The sequence below is a fragment of the Glycine max genome, chromosome 8 (assembly GCF_000004515.6).
Source record: "Glycine max cultivar Williams 82 chromosome 8, Glycine_max_v4.0, whole genome shotgun sequence".
Lineage (NCBI taxonomy): Eukaryota > Viridiplantae > Streptophyta > Magnoliopsida > Fabales > Fabaceae > Glycine > Glycine max.
This window is the reverse complement of record NC_038244.2, coordinates 4,773,594-4,791,996: the sequence shown is the minus strand read 5'-3', so window position 1 is coordinate 4,791,996 and position 18,403 is coordinate 4,773,594. Positions and strand designations below refer to the sequence as shown.

The window sequence follows — 18,403 nt, the reverse complement described above, 5'->3', positions numbered from 1 at the left end:
AGAAATCAAGTGAAGATGAACATCAGTAGTTAACTAGTTATCGATTTTATTTGGTTAGTGGCATGTTTTGATTTAGTTTCACGTTAATGATTACTTTATCAATTGTTATCTTTTAACTTGTTTATGCATATTACTATTAATCTTTGTTGTTTATACCATTGTTTCTCAAAAATTAAATGTCTACCTAGTGAATTGGGAAATGCACGTAATTTACTTGTCTATATTTGCTACTTTCATTACTAAAAATTTACTTGTTTTTAGTCACGCTATAATTTTGCAGTTGTTCTACGCATAGGGAGATTAACTATGAAGAACAAAATCCAAATTCGTTTAGTCTGTTAGGTACATATAATTTTTTTGGTTATATCAATGTTTTATTCCTCTAAGTTCCATTTATTCCTTTAATTTTTAAAGGCTTAAATATAATTTTTTTCTTCTATTTTTTTTTTAAATTTTTGTTTTTAGTCTTTTCATTTTTTAATTAAAATATTTTATCCTTATGTTTAAGAAGTTGTTGATTTTAGTTTCTGATTTTTTAATTGAGACATTTCGTTTATTACTCTTATCAAATTTACAATTTTAGTCATCAATTTTAAATAAACTATATAAATATTGATTGACATGTTCTTGTTTATTAAAAAAAAATGTTTTTTTAATTATTAAATTTCTAATAAGCTTAATTTATCAAAATAAGTATATAATCAACAAGTTTGAAATTGACTAGAAGAATTAAAATTGTAAATTTTAAAAAAGTGGAATGTCTCAATTAAAAAAGAGAGAACTAAAATAGTGAATTTTTGAAAAATAGAAAACAAAATATCTCAATTAAAAATTGAGAGATTAAAATTACAAATTTAAAAAAATTGAAAATCAAAATTATGTTTTAATCATTTTTTAAATGGTTGAATTTCGTCTTTTAATTCAATTTGATTAGGTGTTATGTTCTAAATATTTAACTTACAGGGTTACGGATTGCATGCATCATGCTCACCTCATTTTTTATTTGTTTTGGAAATTTTGATTTTTCTAAAAAGTAAAATAATTTAGGTAAGAAGTAATGGTAGACTTGGATTTTATTAGGAGATATTGTTTTGCTTTTTAGTTGTTTTTTTTCTTGGGCCTTGTTTGATTTTTCAATTTAAAAAATTCCAAAGCATCCGTATAAATGAGAAAGTATATCAAGGAGGGAAGGTAATTTTGTTGGAAAATCAGATTTTTACAAAGATAGAGATTGCAGTATTTTTATTTTTTTTTATGTTGTGATTGCATACTTTGAGGGAAGATAATTTCATTGCGGATAGTTTGGCAAAATGAGGGGCACTGGGACTCCTAAGAGTTGGGTGGTTGTTTATCGGCTTAATTGTGAATTTTATTATTTAATCTTCATTAATTTATATTTTGTCATTCAAGTTTCTTTTTTATAAATTTTATCACTCAAATTTTCAATTTTGACACATTTACTACCGGGATGATGTGTCAAAAAAAAAAAGTTAGAGAAAAAACAAAACATCATTTTGTTATCAATTTAATGATAGAATGCATAAAAGTTAAAAATTTGAGTGATAAAATTTCACAAAATGATGAACGTTGAATGGTATAAATTTGTGGGTTGAAAATTCATAAAATGATAAGGTTTTGGTGATAAAAATTCGTGAAAAAAAACTAATAAAATTGAGTAATAAAATTTATAATTAAGCCTCCTTAATTGATGATTTTCTCTTTGTCGCACATGATGGCGGTCAAGGAGGTATAATTTAGTTAGTTTAACTTGAAAAATGTAAAATTGTTAATACTGGAGTTTGATAAATGAAAAAGTATACTGCATAAAAAAAAGATAAGAAAATCTTCTATATATTTAAATTAAAATAGCTATTTAGCTCAAAGAGTGCTCCACATTCAATTCCATTTAAATAGTTATTTAATAGCTAATAAGCTTAATTTATTAAAAAAGTATATAGCCAATAAATTTGAAATTGACCAAAGAGATTAAAATCCTAAATATTTTAAAAGTGTGTGGATACATGTCTCAACTAAAAAATAAAAAGATTAAAATCATGAATTTTTTAAAAATAAAGAATAAAATGTTTCAATTAAAAAATAGAAAACTAAAATCACAAATTTTATAAAAAAGATAAAAATTATATTTTAACCTATAATATACTATTAAACAATATTACATAATATCCATAACTTAATAATATTATTGATAGTGGTGACATGAGATAGGTTGGGCCTATCTATTTTTGTTCCTACCCAACTCAAAATTTTGTTAAGATAAAAAAAGACTAACGTGATGTAGATCCAATAATATATTATGTGATTCGGAAACTTAAAAACATAATTAAACCAATTAATTTTTAATAATATAAAAACATCATTTAATATAGTTATTAATTATTATATAGATATTCATATTTTGGGTTGTTGAAGGGAACACAAAAACTTATTTAAAAAGAAAATAGTAATAGGACAAATTGAATTAAAAAGTGCTTATCCCCAGTTTAAATATTCTACGGGTATACCAGGTATACTGTGTTCAAATAACAAAACCATTCCTTTTAAGAAGCAAAGCAACTCTGTCTCTCACCTCATCAAATCAACTCAATTACATTAAAGTTATTTTTTATACTAATTACATTAAAGTTATTAGATGTTGACCTAATTCAGTTATCAAATAGTAGATACGTAATTTTTTAATTTACTTAAATTATATCTTTTGATTTCATCAAAAAAAGAAAATTATATCTTTTGTTATCTTAGAATTTAGGTAAATATCTTGGTTTAGGATTTACATAAATTTTGAACGCGTAGATATCTTATTTTATCTTAAGAATTAGATAAATGTATCATCTTTAAGATTTCCTTGAATTCAAATAGTACGTACCTAATATCTTATTTTATCTTAGGATTTCTATATATGCATGTCTCGGTTACAACTACGATCAATTTTGAGTGAACCACTACTTTATACAAAAGTGTCATTCATAGTACAATTTCCCCTCCTTTGATTGAAGTGAGTGTGTAAACATGGCCAATATCAAGCAAATCGGAAAGAAGCAGGCTTGTGTGATCGGTGGCAGTGGATTTATTGCTTCTTTGTTGATCAAGCAGTTGCTTCAGAAGGGTTATGCTGTTAATACCACTGTTAGAGATTTAGGTTCCTCTCTCTCTCTCTTTTACTATTCTCCACTTCTTGTATATAAACCATTTATATTTTATGGCGATAATTCAGATTTTACAAGAAGTTCTAAAACGTTATTAATAATAAAAAGAAACCAAAAGAATAATAGGTGTAAGATTTAATTATTAGTTTGGTCCCTATACTTAATCACACTTTATGGAGTAAGATTTAGTTCACAAACAAGTAAATTCAACGATTTTGATTCCTACTGTCAATTATCTTCAAACTCTGTTAACGTAAGTCGTTGTAACATCACTGCAAAAAATGTCCAACAAAGTAAAATTGTGTCATTGTGAAAGAAATTTGTTATAGTTTAAACGACGGTCAATTTTTTTTTATTACTATTTTACACTACTAGAAAAAAAAATTAGGGCACATTTGTTGGTTTAGCTTAGATCAAACAAGTACTAGTCCTATTTCCCTTTGGAGTTTCATTGAAGACTAGAGATTAGAGAGTCCTACTAAGATATTTCTGTTAACAAAAATTTCATTTACTGCAGGTAGTATCAATAAAATAGCTCACCTTTTGGTACTGAAAAATCTGGGCGAATTGAAAATATTTAGAGCAGATTTGACAGTTGAAGGAGATTTTGAAGCCCCTATATCAGGCTGTGAACTTGTATTCCAATTTGCTACACCTATGAACTTTGGTTCTGAAGATCCTGAGGTATATTAATTAAACCCTGATCCTGCATTCTAAAAAATTTCACTAAATTGGAAGATTTTAGATTTTTTTTCTCTCACTAAATTGGATGCTTCTGTGTGAGTTGATGAAAAAATTAATCCAAAAATGCTTCTGCAAACTATTATTCAGAATGACATGATCAAGCCAGCAATCAGCGGCGTATTGAATGTGCTGAAAACATGTGCTCAAACGAAAGAAGTCAAACGAGTCATCTTGACATCTTCAACTGATGCTGTAACTATTAACCAACTCAATGGAAAAGGTCATGTTATGGATGAAAGCAATTGGACTGATGTGGAGTACTTGACCACTGCAAAGCCACATGGATGGGTAAGTAATAAAAAAACTTAAGCTGGTTTTCTGCAATGACCCTTCACAATGCACTCCATCATTCAGTGTCATTCCTAACTGAAAAAGATCAAGGCCTTGATTGTTTACTTAACAACAGTTTTTGGTTTTGTAAAATTTGTTTGTCACCTAAGCACATTTGAAAATGTTTGTCCCCTAAGCATATTTCTATTTTCTAAAAGTTTGCCTCTTGAATACCTGAACAGAACACTTGAAGAAAACAAAATAAGAGGATGAGAAAACATCTTCTGATTGTTTCTGTCTTTTGGTTTTTATAACACTTGTTTTTAAAATAATTTTCAAAACTTGGTATATTTTGGATGAGAAATTGATTGTTGAGTAATATGAAATTGTTTAAAAAACAATTTTTTAACAAAAAAGACTTATATTATGAAAGTAAAGTTCATGTATATATATGTGTAGGGATATCCTGCCTCCAAAACACTAGCAGAGAAGGCTGCATGGAAATTTGCTGAAGAAAATCACATTGATCTCATCACTGTGATACCTTCCCTCACTGCTGGTCCTTCTATCACTGCAGACATCCCATTCAGTGTTGTGTTGGCTGCGTCCCTAATGAAAGGTTCACAAACTACCATATCCAATGAATTTAATACTTTTACCTTGCCACATTTTTAAGCACTATACAAATTGACTCATGAATGTTTTGATGGAATTTTTGTTGGTACCTTGCAGGGAATGATTTCTACATTAAGTCTTTGAGAGAGATGCAATTGCTGTCAGGTTCAATATCTATCACTCATGTTGAGGATATTTGCCGAGCACATATATTTGTGGCAGAGAAAGAATCAGCTTCTGGTCGATACATTGTCTGTGCTCACAATACTAGTGTTCCTGAGCTTGCAAAGTTTCTTAGCGAAAGATACCCTCGATATGAAATTCCAACTGAGTAAGCCTCTAACCTTAAATTTGGTGTGAAAATTTTATAATGTAGAAACTCTTTTAAAGTTTTAGAAAATTTTGATTTTTGAAGGTTCACATAGCAGACAATATCTTTTTTGTCTTAGAAATTCTTTTCAATTGTTAGTTTTAACTTTTAACCAATAAGGTCACCCCCTTGATTAAAGTACTTGTGCAAGATTATGGAATCTTTTATGCAGTCCAATTTTATGGGCATGAATTTGTGAAGAAACTTCATTGTGTGGTTATGATTTGGCTTGAAAATTACTTCATAATGCTCTTTTATTTTGATGCCTTGATAAAGTTGTTAATAGCTTCCCCTTCTCAAATAGTAGAAACATGTCTTACATTCTATTGAAGCCAAGTACCATTCTATAAATGCAGATTCCATGATATCCCCTCCAAGGCAAAGTTAGTCATCTCTTCAGAGAAGCTTATCAAAGAAGGGTTCAGTTTCAAGTATGGCATTGAAGAAATTATTAACCAGAGTGTGGAGTACTTAAGGAGTGAGGGGGCCCTGCTCAACTAAACTTCGATGTTCTTGCACTTGTTATAGAATTCATGTCATAATAAGTGTGTGCTCGAAGTAAAAATTAATTTTAATTGTTTTTTCTATTTATACTTCTAACATTAGCAATTTGCATAACAAACAAGATTTAATACAAGATTAATTTTGTAAAATTGTTACTTTTTTTATTTATTCTTGCTAGAAAAAGAGAAAGAACCTTTCACGAAAATCTTCATAATTTCATTTGAGGTTCACATATATCTTTGGAAGTGGAGGACTACGATGCAACAGTTTATTTATTATTTCAGAGAATAACCATTACCCAAAATTTCTTTGACCGGAGTAGCTTGTCCATGAAATAAGACATGGTGGTAATAAAAAAAAGGATTAATTGAACATTATTGTCATGGAATAGTAAACATACATAAATTAAATGACTCTTCATGTCTTTTTTTCTTCTTCATCATGATATTCATAGGAAATAATCCTCATTTGACTAATTAGTTGGGTCACCAGGTGTACCAATAGTTATTGGTCTTTTTCTTTTTGAGTAACAAATACCATTGAAAAGTCATTTAATTTATTATTTGTATGTATAATGGTAGATGATCTGGAGGTTATTATTATATCTTTTTCGGGTTTGTGTTAAGTTTATTTATTTTTCTTAATAAATGATTCATTACAAAAGGATTTTTTTAAGTGTATATTTCTTCTTTTTTTTCTACTTCTTCTTTCAAGGGCAGGAAAATCTCATATATTGTGGTCCTTCCTTCACCACTCCCATGTGGATGGTTCACGGGTTCATAATTACTCACGCTTACTTAGCCAACATTTAGATATGACTCTATCTAAATTTTTTTGTTTACTTCAACATTTCTCACTTGTCCTACTTTTGTTATCGAATAATTTTTGGATATTAAATGGACCTTCCCAGAAGTTAATTTTAATGTGGCCAATTTCTTCTCTTTTGTAATTAGCTCTTAGACAATAATAATAATGATATTTCTAGATTATCTCCATTTATTTTCCTATTCATACGTGATTCTGTTGTGCGATTGAATGTTAGATAGACGGTGTAGATGAGGTGCAAAATTTTAATTCAGTCTGACATGTTTAATTGTGAAGAAAATGTTGAAAAAAATTAAAATAAAAGAAAAGAAATAAATGAGAAGAGAATGCAAAGTCTTGAATTAAATAAAAAAATATTAATAGCAAAATAATTTTAATTAACACCACATGACTATATCATACAATAAATATAAGGAAAAAATAAATAAGAAAAATAATTATTTAGCCTGGGTTGAAGCACTAGTTGATTTTGACCGTGTGTAGCAAAATGATCCCTCTCCTAAGATACGACAACCAGTTGGTTTCGACCGACGTGTGCAGCAAAAGAATCCCGAAACTTGTGAACACTAATGCTTTTGCTCTAAAAAATAAGTTTTTATAGGAAAAGAAAAAGAAGATATTTGGGAGAAAGGAGTTATGTGCTTGTGTTGTTCTTTTTTAGAGAACAAGAAATATATATATATATAGAGAGAGAGAGAGAGATAGATCACCTTGTGCAGCAAACAAAAATATGATCATTGTATTCAACCTATAGTTATTAAAACAAACGTAATAGACCAGTTGACTCATTAAAATAAAATCTTAAGAAAATTTAAAATAAATATTTTATTTTATAAAATAAAATTAATATATATTTATAAATTTTAAATTAAAACACAGATACTTATCGATAGAAAATAGTAATAGTGTGTAGGATATTAATGAAAGGTGAAAGGCTTTTTTGTTCACCCCCAAGACTTGTTGATGTTGAGTCGTTGGTAACAATACACACCACCTAACACCATCACGTGCTCACCTTCAATTTACAATACTCGAACGAAACGATTTGTTAGATTAAGTAACTGAAAGATTAATGTTATTATTTAAGAAGCTTCTCTCCTGAGGGAGGATTAAAAAACTGTCTATAAAGTAAGTTTCATTTTATCCTTTGAAGTGTGTGAGAGAGTGAAAACATGGCCACTATCAAGCCAACTGGAAAGAAGGCATGTGTGATTGGAGGGAGTGGATTTATGGCCTCTTTGTTGATCAAGCAGTTGCTTGAAAAGGGTTATGCTGTCAATACCACAGTTAGAGACCCAGGCTAGTCTCTCTCCCTTTGTGAAATATGTCGCTGTAAAACTGTTTATTTGTTTTGTTTACCATTCAGAAAAATTAAAGAGAATTAAAGAAATAGAAAAGGTATTTAAATTTTCTTTCAATTTTTAAATTTTAGCAGGTACATCTAGTGTGACTAAAGAGAAAGGCACATTATTCAAACGAGACTTTTTTTTAGATAAGTATTGCCTGAACACACGTGATTTTTTCTCTTTACAGAAAGAGACATGAGTGATAAAAAGAGGGGAAAAATGGTTTTAAAAAAATCAAAACTATACTTGACATTAGTAAAAAAAAAAAAATGTAATTTAAAGGTACACACCTTTTCTCATAAATTAAATAAGGTGTTAGAAAATTTCTTCTTCTTTTCCCCTCCCATGTGAAAACCAAAAAGAGAGACAACTATTGAATAAATAAAAAAGGTGACATGGTAACCTACTTGTTAACATCCCATCAAAATATAAGAAAATTGGAATGAAAACAAAACCAACGAAAAGGTACTTAAAGACTAGTAATTGGTTAGCCCATAACAAGAAGCACAAGGCCAATCTCCCTTCTAAAGTTTTATTGAAGAATAGAGAATCCAATATAATTTTATCATGACCAAAAGTACTTAATTACATTGGTGTTTTGTGCAGATAATACTAAAAAAATACCTCACCTTTTGGCACTGCAAAGTTTGGGCGAATTGAACATATTTGGAGCAGATTTAACTGGTGAAAAAGATTTTGATGCTCCTATAGCAGGCTGTGAACTTGTCTTCCAGCTTGCTACACCTGTGAACTTTGCTTCTGAAGATCCTGAGGTAGATTAGACACTGAACTAGAAACTGCATTATAAATTTAACAACTAAATCGAATGCTTTTGCGTGTACGTGTGTGCATGTGTATGTTGAAGAAAAAGACTAATGAGGAAATTCTTTTGCAATTACACTATTCAGAATGACATGATCAAGCCTGCAATCACAGGCGTCTTGAATGTGTTAAAAGCATGTGTGCGAGCAAAAGGAGTCAAACGAGTCATCTTGACATCTTCAGCAGCTGCTGTGACCATAAACCAACTCAAGGGAACTGATCTGGTTATGGATGAAAGCAACTGGACTGATGTTGAGTACTTGAGCACTGCAAAGCCACCCACTTGGGTAAAAGTCAAACCTTATTTCACACATATCTGGATCAGCATATACAATACTAATTTTGAATGAAATTGATTTTCCAGTCTCGCGATTTATGTTTAGATGATTTTATTCTAAAAGTAACATAATAGTAAAACTCAATATAAAAGTTTTTATTCAACTAAAAAACTAGTTAAAGTTGTTTCAACTCAAAATCAATTTTTTAACGTAGGACCAAATGTGTGAACATTTATCTAAAATCATGTTAACTGTTATTTGGATATGATTTTGAATGATCCAACATGAATCCAAACACACTTAAAACTTAGGATGGGGATGAGGAATGGCTCTTCAGTCTTCACACTTACCATTCCTAGATGGAAAAGATTAAAACTCATTCGATAGACTCTAAAGTAGAGTGTGCATCCAAACACATGCAGGGTTATCCTGCCTCCAAAGCACTAGCAGAGAAGGCAGCATGGAAATTTGCTGAAGAAAATCACATTGATCTCATCACTGTGATACCTACTCTCACAACTGGTCCTTCTGTCACTACAGACATCCCATCAAGTGTTGGCATGGCAGCGTCCCTCATAACAGGTTCAAAATTGTCAAACCTACTGGTTTAAGGACCTTTTAGATGTGTCAAATAGTTGTACTTTTTAAGGACCATAGTGAATGCCCCCATATATGTTTCAATGGCATCTTTCTTTGTACTTTGCAGGCAATGATTTCCTCATAAACGCTCTGAAAGGTATGCAGTTGCTATCAGGTTCAATATCCATCACTCATGTGGAGGATATTTGCCGAGCACAAATATTTGTGGCGGAGAAAGAATCGGCTTCTGGTCGATACATTTGCTGTGCTCACAATACTAGTGTTCCTGAGCTTGCAAAGTTTCTCAGCAAACGATACCCTCAATATAAAATTCCAACTGAGTAAGCTTATAACCATACCTTTGGTTGAAATGCCTTTTCTTTTTTATTCTACGAATCCCTTGCCTTAGTTATAGATAAATTCTTTGGTGCGAGAATCAAGTCAAAGAATAAGAAGCCATTATTTCTGGTGTTTTGGCTTCATATTTTTAAAGTGGTTTATATATCGTATACAATATGCCAATATCTCTGTCAAAGAATTTCTCTTCATTTGTATTGGTTTCAGTTAATACGAAGTTCAGCCTCAATGAAACTTATGTAAGGCTATATATATCGAATCTTTTATGCGGACCAATTTTGTTGGCATACATTTTTAAGTAGTATCTGCATTGTGCTGAATTGGCTTGAAAGACTTCCAATGAAAGTTACCTCATATTGCACACTTGCACTTATGTTTTGAAGCCCGGATGATGTTACTGTTTTGGGTACTCCCTTTTCATTTGTACTTATGGCAAGTATCATTTTCTAATTGCAGATTCGATGATTGTCCCTCAAAGGCAAAGTTAATAATCTCTTCCGAAAAGCTTGTCAAAGAAGGATTCAGTTTCAAGTATGGAATTGAAGAAATTTATGATCAGACTCTGGAGTACTTAAAGAGCAAAGGGGCTCTGAATAACTGAATTTTGAAAATTCTAATGCTCTAGCAAACTCTCCACTTGTTATGTAGTAGCATCTTGCGAATAATTAATCAAGGGGAATAGCAACCATCTCTGTTAATCCACTACTTTATTACCACCTCCTTAAATTACTGATTATGATATTCCCCACTTTGTTAAAAAGAGAGCTCAGTCGCTTTATTAAGTTTGGATTTGATTATGCTTGTTGTTCAAATTTTCACGTTTTTATCACAAATGATTATACATACTTTATCAATGTTCACAATCACAAAGCATTAAGTTTATTAAACATACTTTTTTTACCCTCTCCGCCTAGACTTTTAACTCATAAGACTTGTGTGTAGGATTCCCATAACAAATTCAAGATATTATACCCCATCTATTTCATAATTTTAGTATGGTAAAGAAGTTAAATAACTTAGTAAACAAAATATAAAGCAGATATTTAATCATCCAAAAGCACTAGCAGATTCATAAAGATTAATCGGCTATGCAATCATCTATTTCATAATCCCAGTATGGTAAAGAAGTAATATTGTTGACTAAGTAAACAAAATAGAACGCAGATATTCACACATCCAAAAGCACTAGCAGAGCCTTAAAGATCATCGGCTATGCAATCTGCGCACCATCTTTGAACTCTCAATTGATGAGAAGTCCTGAATTTCAGTCTGGCCCACTTCAATGGACACTTCCTTCAATGCAGCAGGAGATGTTCCACCATGATCTTTAATTTGCCTCTTACAAATCTGAGATAATTCTTGAACAATTTCGCACATCGAAGGTCGGCTTTTGGAGACTTCATTAACACATTTGAATGCAAGTGAAGCCATGTCATGAAGATTATGCACATCATATTTTCCATTTAATTGTGGGTCCACAATTTCTTCCCATCCAACCTTACCCTCGCTTTCCATGACTGCCTAATCATAACCAGAAAAATGCTGTGTCAATCCTAAGTATTTGCTTACATATATTTTCAAACGCATCAAGATACACTCATGCACCACAGCACAAGCACAAACATAGAAACCAACAAGCAGATACTGTTCTTACTAGTTTTACATATTCCATGAGCCCTTGCTGTGGATTCCTGCCAGTGATAAGTTCAAACAGTAGCACACCAAAACTATAAACATCGCTTTTCTTAGTGAAGGTTCTTGTAGACAAATACTCGGGATCAACATATCCAAAAGTTCCTCTGACATTTGATGTGCGAGGTTTGATCATCTCTGGTCTGGAAAGCCCAAAATCAGTGACCTGCTCAGTAAAATATAGATGTTAAACATATATAGAAGAAAAAAAGGTTTTAAGCTTGAATATGGACAGAGACAAGTGAAGGGATATGATGAAAACGGAAAACTGCAGCACCATCTTTACAAAAATAAGGTATCATTTTCAGAAAAGCTTCCTTTGAGTCAAGAAAACTAGGCAGATTAATTCTTCCTAACAACATTTTCAAGAAAGTAGAGTTAAGATAGTATTATTTTGTTGAATATATAGAAAAGGAGAATTTGCAAAATACAATGCATAAATGAAACAACAAATAACGAAAAAAAAAAAACTCAAGATTTCCCAGAATTGAGATTGCAACGAAGAATATTTTAAAGTATGATAAACATCCCTTTTCATCTTTGTGGGAACTAAATGTGCAAAGGTTACCTTGGCTCTCATAGACTGGTCCAACAGTATATTGCAAGATTTGATGTCACGGTGCACAACAGGTGGAGAAGCCTGCAATGAGTTGTTTTTAAGAAAATACGAAGAAATCAAAGTAAACTTATTCCATTCAATGTTCTCCACGTGTAAATTTACCAATTTCATTAATAAGATTTGAGTATACTATATACCCCATGATGTAGATATTCCAGTCCTCTTGCAACATCTAGCGCTATGCTAAGCCTCAAATCCCAGCTCAATGGCTTGTGATTTTTTCCCAAATCAGCTACACAAAGAATGGTAAGTAAATAGAGAACAAGAAGGTACAAGTAAAAATTCTTCTAAGCTCTAGAAGAAAATATGAAAATTTGTGTTTCCTAGAATTATCTTTTGTTCAGTAAGCATAATGATAAGTTGACTGTGTGTCAAAGTTGATAAAAAGCAGCCTAATATATAACTAGATTAATGTTATCACCTCATATATGTGGTTTTAATTTTTCAGTAAAAATCCTATATTGGTTTTAAGCTAAAATAAAGACAAAAGAAAATAAAGAACTGCATCATGAACAGCAGGACATCACATACTATGTAAGCATGGTATTGCACTATCAAGAAAGTAAATATGAAGTTCGGTCTGGGGATAATCAAATGTTCTATTTTCCAAAAGACAAGTCAAAACAACTCAGATATTCAAATTATTGAATTAGATAAGTTCACTGATACATCATTGACACAAGACAAAGCAAATACAGATGTTTCCCTGAATTTAGACAAAAATTTCAGGTCAAACTATATTTTTAAGGAAGAAAGAATGAAGCCATTAGACACTGAGAGCATCTACTCCATCTGGCAATATACAAACAAATTATGCCAACTAGTATAAAATGACAAGAAAAAATTTAATCCCTTTCTAACCATATAAATGGGAATCAAGACTGCCATTGCTCATGTAAATGTAAAGAAGCATATGTTTTCCTCTTTCTGCCACATATCCCACCAAATCCACAAGGCTTTTGTGATGTAATCTTCCAAGTAATAAAACCTGCTAAGAGGGAAGGGGACTTTGAGAGTGTTAATCATCAGACAATTTTTAAATCCATGGAAAAGATAGCTGTAAAGAACAGTTTGAGAGTATCTTGTTGCAAATTAAAGGGAGGTAGCAGTAGAGTAACTGAGTAACAGCAAACTCCAACCATTATTGCAAGAAAATAATATATACAGGACATAGTGTTGCATTAATGTGTGTGAAAAGTTGTACTCTTGCACATATTACACCCTATATGAACACAACTCAGTTACCAGTCAGGGAGTGATCTGGTAGTTTTTTACCAGTTTAAAATTCAGAAGATTTGGAAGGGGAAAAAATGAAGATAACAGTATAATTATGTACTAAGAAATACCTTTGAAATTTATAGAAAAATTTTAGTTGAAAGTTAAAGTAAATTTCCGTACTGTAAAAAATTAAGAAAATGTAGTATGCCCAAAGTCATTATCCTCCCACACATTATAGGGTGTTTGAAGTTAAACTTCTACAAAATATCAAGAATCAATTAGTTTGGTAAAGTGGTAATTTAGTTTTCTATTCCCCAATATATTTTTCTAAGGTAAAGAAACAGTAACATTCACACTGTAGAGGATCCTATTGGGAGGCTATATCTTATTGTGATTTCTAAGGTAAAGCATCAATATTGCCATAAAAAATACCTCATTCAATACAAAAGCAATCTTTTCAAAGCAACTTATACAGACATACGGATACAGACACATATATAGAAACCTAAGCATATAATCAATTATTACCTCAGTTAAAAACTCCTGTTCCCCTTGCCTTGAATTAGTGCCAAGAACTTTAACAGCAACTGTCTCACCTGTATCCATCTGCGCTTTATAAACAGGACCAAATGCTCCATTGCCTATGATGGTTGTGAAATTAGAAGTAGCCTTTTGTATATCTCTGGAAAAGGTGTCACAAGATCACAGAAAAAGATTTAAAACATGAGCAAATAAACAGCACTATTGGCAGTTTCCCAGCTTCAGCCACTAAGCTACTAATAAATATATACAAGATCCAATATATTCAGTCCAAAAACCTAAAACTAAAAAATGTGCCAGAGAATTTGCATCATTACATTCTCACTATTTATAATATATAGACAATTTTATTATGCTCTTTGTTTCTCTTAATTGAAGCCAAGGTTTTAAGAAAAAATGGTCAGCAACTACTATTTCAACAACAACGCAAAGGTTTTTGGTGTCTTCATGATCTTAGTTGCGGCCGCATTGACCGCATTTCCCCACAATTTAAAACCTTGATTGAAATTAAATCTGACATTTTTTTCCTCCTCACTTTGAGTTACCGCATATTACCTTAATTATGTCTATCAAACACGACTGTTCGACTTATTTGCTTTCAGAAGTCCAAACCAGAAAAGCATATAGCCAGAAATATTATTTTTGCACAAACATCTGCTTCTTAAGAAAAGCATAAAGATTAATAGTAGGGTTCAAAAAGCTTAACTAAGAGATTCTAGTAGCCGCACACTAATTTACAGCAACTGTCAGTTTACAAAAGCAGGAAACAGCAGTGCAACAAAAGTTAACATACTTGTAAAAATACTTGGGAATTCCACATGCTGACACTGAACTATTCCTCCTAAGTCTTTCCAACCATATAGATGTGTTACTCCACTCAGATGTTCTGGGTGATTCCTGACCCTCTGATAATGTTGAGTTAGAATCAACCACTTGGACCTGAACAGGAATGGTCACTGCACTGTGAGAACTGCTCCTCTCAATGTCTGTGCGCTTCCTTCCACGTATGACGCAGGATACAATCGATAATGCCAAACTCACCCCAACCACAAAGCCTATGCAAATTCCTATTGTGAAAGTTAAGGTAGGCCAGTTCATCTCATGCAAAGTAAGAATATATCCTTGCTACATCAGTGTCTGCCCTTGTACCTGAAAATCACAAAACTATTAAGAGCCACCCAACTACCTTGCTCACTAAATAACAGAAAAAACATGCTCCACAGCACGTTTCTGTCATTGGATAACAAGGGAAAACCAACAGCTACATAATATTGTATCAAGTAATCAACAGGCATTGTTTAGAGTTGCTACATAAATCAGTTTTCCTAACTAGAATTTCTGGAATAGTCATTTCAAACTTTCAAATAGATTCATTTAAGGTTTCAAAAAAACAGTCCATGACCGCAATTTTACAAACAATCTTGAGATCTCCGTGACTGCAATTGTAGTTGCATTGACCACATTTGTCTGTAATTTCCTGCAATGTCAAAGATGGGGACAAAATTGTGGTTGCGACCACAATTTAAAACAATCTTTGTTTCTCAGGGGTAAGAAAAATGCAAAAAAGACATTTTGGTGCACCAGTTCCCACTTCTCAACTGCTTTCTATCAAGGAAGACTTTGCAAAGTACTATAAATTTACTCGAAAATAAGGTGAAGAGGGAGATAGAACCCCACAATGCAAAAGACTTCCCGTAAGGAGAATTTAAAAAATCTCAAACTTGCCGTAACTGAATGGATCATCTCATTATTCATTCCACTCAACTGGTTGAAAAGCCTAAGCAATCACCACCCAATGGTGAAATGAACAATCTGTGAATTACAATCTCCTTAAATAAGAAAAAAGAAATGGCTGGCACTTACGATAAGCAACAAATTGAGCTCATCAAAAGAACCTAAAAAATTGACTTACACGTGACTCATCGAAAAAGAGTAAACTGAACAAAACAAATATTAAAAAAAGAGACAGAAGGAAAGTAAAGTGGACAAGAAAGAATAAAACAAAGGTAAAAAAAAAAAATTAGATTCCTAAATTTTTATTTTTTTTTCTGATAACAACAGATACATAAAATAATTCGACTGTAACAAAATTCTCAGTATTTAACGCATCTAAATACTCAATCTTGAATGATAAAAAAAGTTTACAATAAAGCGCATCTTTAGTTTGCATTTGAAAATTATGTGATGCACGTTTCAATATAAATTCTACTGATAAAAATAAAATACCAGCAAAAATAAGAATTCTAATGCTTTGATAAAATTACTTTGCCTCAAAATTAATTTTTCCAAGCATGCACGAAATCGTTAGGCACATGAAATTCTAAGTGTAAGTAACGAGGTGCGTAATAAGAATAATAATGAATTGAAGAGTTATCTTACAGAGTAGAGAAAGAACATTGACGATGTCAATGAAACAGAGACACGACAGAAGGTGCAAGGGAAGTGGAAGTACTACTACAGAGTAAGCAAAGCATTGCAATAGTTACATTACAGCGTTAGTATTATGTAGGTGAAGCGAAATCAGGAGAGAAAAAGAAAGAGAATGATGAGAAAAATGGAGAATTTAAGCGTGGCGAGATAGCATCGATTGCGGTGCATACTGATAAATGATACAAAAGTTGATTGATACAAAAATAAAATAACTAAAATTTAAATTTTAAGTTTATTAATATTTATTATTAGTTTTAAAAAAATAAAATGATCGTTGATTAAAACATTTCATGTATAATTTTTTTTCTTTACATAAAATAAAATTCCCAATTTTTATCTTAGGTCTCACTTTTTGTTAAAGAGCATTTTTAGTGATAAATTTAAATTAGGTTTGATGAGTAAGATTAAATATCTGTCTTATATTTTAGTGAGATATTTTAGATAATTTTTTTAGGTCCCACATGGATATCACTTTAAATATTTTATTTAATCATTTATTAAATTAAATATTATTAATTAAGTAATTAATTTTAATGAAATATTAAAGAAAAAATTATAAATATAATTAAATTAAATATAATTATTTTTCTCTTCTCAACATCCACGTTTAATCTTATCTCCTCCTCCCTCTCTCTAGTTTCTCTTCTTCTTCCTTTGTTTGTTCTATCCCTCCCCCTTCCTTCCCTCTCCTTCAACCCTTCCCCCTCTCCCTCCCAGGCTTTTAGGTATGTTTTTTTTGTTCTGTTCTTCCTTTTTGTTAGGATGTTTTTTGTTTTTGTATTTTTTTTTCTCTGTGTAAGTTGATTTATTTTTAAGTAATTTTTTATTTTTTTAGTTTGTACAAAGATCTAAAGGATTCTTTTAAGATAACTCACTTTTCATCTTATAGATCTTTGGAACACAATAATTACAATATCAAATCTTGAATCTTGAACAAGAATCTTGAAATAGTAGCCTCCATACAATAGCTTTCATCTTCTTTTGGTAAGAACTGAGACTATGATGAGCACTTTAGCCAACTTTTTAACCTTATCTATAACTTGAAAAATAATAGAAATGATTTCTATATCCCAAAATAAGTGTAACTTATCTACCAAAAATAAAAATAAGTGTCATGTTTAAAGAAAAATTGTTTCAAAATAATTGTCATATTAATTTTTAATACAATATTAAGTATTTTTTTAATAATACTTTTAATAAGTTTAGTTTTTCAAGTATTACTAATATTACTTTCTTTTATGTATTTAATAATATTAGTTTTATAAAATCATTATTCTTTTTATTTATTTATTAACTTTTTTTGTTTGTGTAAAATTTACTTAACACAACACTAATTTAATAATGTCATTCGGGAAATTCAAATGTCTCCCTTCTTCTTTCATTTTTCCTCAACGAGTCAATCTTATTTTTCACTAGTAAACCACTTATAAAAAATATTAATATTTAAAAAGTCATTAAATGAATTTTATTATCTTTAAGAGAGAGAAAATTATACACTAATAGAATAAACCATTATTTATGATAAATTTATTATATTTTATACAATTAACTCGAAAGTTATACAAATGATAATTTATAAATTAGATGACATTGTAAATGTAGTATAGTACCGTTAAACTCTATTTAATTTTAAAGCTTTTATTTTAAATTTTATAATAACTTTAAAGACAAAAAAAATGCCTTAATTATCATAACCTAAACAGGCTACACAAGAGAACATCTGTCTTCCTTTTTTGCCAAATTATACCATTACAGTGTACCAATACAAATGTTAGTAGAATTTAATTTATATTTATTACTACTGTGATAAAATAGTTTCCTGTCAAAAATAAGTAAATAATTTTTTCTTAAATGTTTATATAAAATCTTTTGTAATACATGTAAATTAAACTAACGTTAATAATTTATTTTTAATACATTCTTTAAAAATATTTGTTTTCATTAGCTAAAATTTATTTAAAATTACAGAATTATGTATGTCTCGTTTTGTTTATTAATATAGAATTATGTATGTCTCATTTTTTTATTAA

At 30.6% G+C, this 18,403-nt stretch overlaps 3 protein-coding genes across 13 annotated transcripts; 2 read left to right on the top strand and 1 right to left on the bottom strand.

Moving 5' to 3' along the window:
- The first annotated feature begins 3,027 nt into the window (after nucleotides 1–3,027).
- On the top strand, nucleotides 3,028–5,664 carry ANR2 (anthocyanidin reductase 2). The gene is made up of 6 exons (NM_001256143.1): nucleotides 3,028–3,157; nucleotides 3,682–3,848; nucleotides 3,996–4,196; nucleotides 4,638–4,797; nucleotides 4,911–5,124; nucleotides 5,520–5,664. Exons 1-6 carry the CDS (start codon nucleotides 3,028–3,030, stop codon nucleotides 5,662–5,664), a joined length of 1,017 nt encoding a protein of 338 aa, NP_001243072.1.
- Nucleotides 5,665–7,576: 1,912 nt separating this feature from the next.
- Nucleotides 7,577–10,671, top strand: ANR1 (anthocyanidin reductase 1). Its single transcript, NM_001254984.3, has 6 exons — nucleotides 7,577–7,791; nucleotides 8,445–8,611; nucleotides 8,747–8,947; nucleotides 9,361–9,520; nucleotides 9,645–9,858; nucleotides 10,331–10,671. The coding sequence occupies exons 1-6, from the start codon at nucleotides 7,665–7,667 to the stop codon at nucleotides 10,473–10,475; spliced, it is 1,014 nt and encodes a 337-aa protein (NP_001241913.3). The 5' UTR covers nucleotides 7,577–7,664; the 3' UTR covers nucleotides 10,476–10,671.
- Nucleotides 10,672–10,916: 245 nt separating this feature from the next.
- Nucleotides 10,917–16,523, bottom strand: LOC100816549 (calcium/calmodulin-regulated receptor-like kinase 1). Of its 11 annotated transcripts, none has more exons than XM_006584874.4 (8): nucleotides 16,323–16,523; nucleotides 14,737–15,092; nucleotides 13,932–14,085; nucleotides 13,047–13,176; nucleotides 12,323–12,417; nucleotides 12,135–12,206; nucleotides 11,529–11,732; nucleotides 10,917–11,395 (listed from the first exon to the last, which is right to left on the bottom strand). In XM_006584874.4, the coding sequence occupies exons 2-8, from the start codon at nucleotides 15,039–15,041 to the stop codon at nucleotides 11,078–11,080; spliced, it is 1,278 nt and encodes a 425-aa protein (XP_006584937.1). In that variant the 5' UTR covers nucleotides 15,042–15,092; nucleotides 16,323–16,523; the 3' UTR covers nucleotides 10,917–11,077. The 11 variants fall into 11 exon arrangements, with proteins under 11 accessions (XP_006584937.1, XP_003532573.1, XP_006584942.1 ...); XM_003532525.5 differs by having other exon boundaries at nucleotides 13,047–13,173; nucleotides 16,323–16,521; XM_006584879.4 differs by lacking the exon at nucleotides 16,323–16,523 and adding an exon at nucleotides 15,807–15,881.
- Nucleotides 16,524–18,403: the final 1,880 nt, after the last annotated feature.